Source organism: Myotis davidii, unplaced genomic scaffold (assembly GCF_000327345.1).
Source record: "Myotis davidii unplaced genomic scaffold, ASM32734v1 scaffold1453, whole genome shotgun sequence".
Taxonomy (NCBI): domain Eukaryota; kingdom Metazoa; phylum Chordata; class Mammalia; order Chiroptera; family Vespertilionidae; genus Myotis; species Myotis davidii.
Genome location: NW_006284441.1, coordinates 174,622 through 176,951, shown reverse-complemented (window position 1 = coordinate 176,951; position 2,330 = coordinate 174,622). Strand labels below are relative to the sequence as shown.

Here is a 2,330-nt window from a genome sequence, read left to right as displayed (position 1 = left end):
AAAAAAATCCCAGCCCCCCCCCCACCCCCACATGGGTTTCTGCCTAAGCCAGTCGGACTGTTATTTGTAACTAGAAGATTCCAGGCTAAAGTCCCCCCTCTCCCGCCTCCAGAGGTCAAAGGTCAGCCCCTCTGGCTGGGAGGCCAGGGTCCCCGGTGCCCAGCGGAGGGGCAGTAGCCAGGGGTCCCAGGACCCAGCATGGCCAGGGTCCCTCTGGCAGGAGGGGCACAGAGGGAGATGCCCAGGGCCCGGCCCCAGGCTGTCCTACCTCAAACTTGGGGGGGATGCGGGCTCCAAACCCCAGAGCGGAGAACCTCTTGTCGCTGGAAGAGAGGGGCCCGTCACACAGGGCTCCTGGTTCCGGGTGCGAGTGGGGCTCGCAGAACTCCGTGCCACCCCTTTCCACCCCAGCCAGGCCCCGAGCCAACCTGGGGGAACGGGGCACGGTGCAGGCAGGTGGGGACAGAGCCACCGGGCCCCCTCCTCCCACCGCTGCTCAGGCCTGGCACCTGCTGGGGAGGCACCTGCTGGGGAGGCACCTGCTGGGGAGGTTGGCTCCCTGCCCCCTGGACCCCAGACAGGAGCTTGTCCCTCCATGGCCTCAGTTTACTGCTCTGTGAAGCGGACGCAGGCCCCGCCCCGTGTCTGTGTGAAGGGCGAATGGGACCCTGTGGTGAAGGCCCTCCCCACGTGGACACACGGTCTCTGACCCGCTCCACCTGGATCCACAACGTGGCCCGTGCACGCCGGGCCTGGGCGGCTGCTCTGATGGGTGGACACGTCGGTGATGCCCATCCCCTGGCCCAGGCCGAAGCAGGAGCGGGGGGGCGGGGGGGGGGCGCGGCCAGAGGACGCACCTGTCGTAGTCCTGGCAGACCTCACCCACGGCCACCAGGGCCTGCAGGTACTCGTTGGGCTGGAAGGGGCTGATGTAGTGCAGGGAGCAGCTGTTCCGGGGGTCCCCGTTGGAGGCTGTGAAGTCGATGGCCACCTGTGGGGTCCCCATGGTGATCCCGGAGCCCCTTCCCTCCTGGCCTGGGATCGCTCCTGCACCCCTCATTTGACAGGTGCAGGAAACCGAGGCTCAGGGAGCCACTCAGCCAGGGGCGTCTCAGAGCGGCTCCCGGTGCCTTGGGAGGGGTCCTATGGGGACACCGGTCGGTGCCTCCTGCACCCAGAGGCACCCCTTTGGTTGGACGCGTGGGCCAGGCAGTGGGAAGGGCTGGGCCGGGACCAGGCACCTCTCAGCTGCCACCCTCCCCACCACCCTCTCCGGGAGCCAGCCCCGCCGCGGGCCCCATGCGTGGGCTCAGTCACACCCTCAGGTGAGTCTGGGTCGTTCAGTGAAGTGATGGATGGAGACGGGGGTAGGGGGGTGGGGGAGGGGAATGGGCTCTTCAGGGCCACACCGGCCTGCTGTGACCCCGTGTCCCTCTGAGTCAATGGCCCTGTGTCCTCTCCTCACGTATTTCATCTGTTCCTATTGGGGGTGATTCCTGGCCACGTCCCCCCTGAGTTGCCCGGTTCCCCTGTCCAGCAAGGGGACCCCAGGAAAAGGCCCAGAAAGAACTGAGCTCCCAGGACGGGGTCCCCAGGCCCAGCAGGAGGGCCTGGCTGTCCCCACGTCCGTCCTGGGAGCCAGACCAACTCTGAGCTGCATCCGGGTCGGGAGGGCCCCCCGGGAGCTGCGGGCCTGGGTGCTGACTCCTGCCCGGTGGGTGCACCTGGCCGGCCGGGGGGAGGGGCCCTGGGTCCTGTGGACGCACCGTGAAGTGGATCTGGCAGCCGCCCATGATGTAGTCCAGGAAGGAGTAGACCCTGGAGAACTTCCAGGCAGCGGGGTCAGCAGGGCCTGCCCAGGACACCCGCCCACGGGAACCTGAGGCTGGGGCTGCGGGCGGGCGGACAGGCAGGGCAGTCCCCCTTCCCCAGGCCCTTGGCTGCCTGAGTGCCCAGCACCTGTTCCTCTTTTCCTTCTGCCTCGCCCTCCCCTCCGCCCACCACTTCCTCCCCCACCTATTGGGGAGCACCAGGCATTGCCAAGGCCCCGAGGGTCCATCGACAGTGGGGGCTTCGGGGGTGGGGTGCCCTTGCCTGGCAGGTGGGCGGGGCTGCGGGTGGGGGCTGCGTTCACCTTCAGGTCGGCCAGGATGACCAGCCCCGAGTTCCTGTAATGGCGCTTCTTCTGCTTGTACTTGGCATTCACGCATTCCCACTGGGCCTGGGCACAGGGACGGGCAGAGACCCCCCCACCCCCCAGAGTGCCAGTGCCAACACCCACCCCGAGGGCTGGGGGCTGAACGCCGAGCCCTGGCCGGGGAACTGTCCCT

General features: G+C 68.2%; 1 protein-coding gene across 1 annotated transcript in view; it reads right to left on the bottom strand.

Annotated features, from left to right (window-relative positions):
• The window catches only part of CPNE7 (copine 7), an 11,355-nt gene that overhangs the window by 3,045 nt on the left and 5,980 nt on the right, over positions 1–2,330 (bottom strand). Inside the window, exons 7-10 of the mRNA XM_015572051.1 lie at positions 2,135–2,296; positions 1,767–1,826; positions 858–991; positions 269–323 (exon numbers count right to left, since the gene is read on the bottom strand). Of these exons, the coding sequence (XP_015427537.1) occupies positions 269–323; positions 858–991; positions 1,767–1,826; positions 2,135–2,296 (411 nt within the window). The remainder of the gene's footprint in view (positions 1–268; positions 324–857; positions 992–1,766; positions 1,827–2,134; positions 2,297–2,330) is intronic.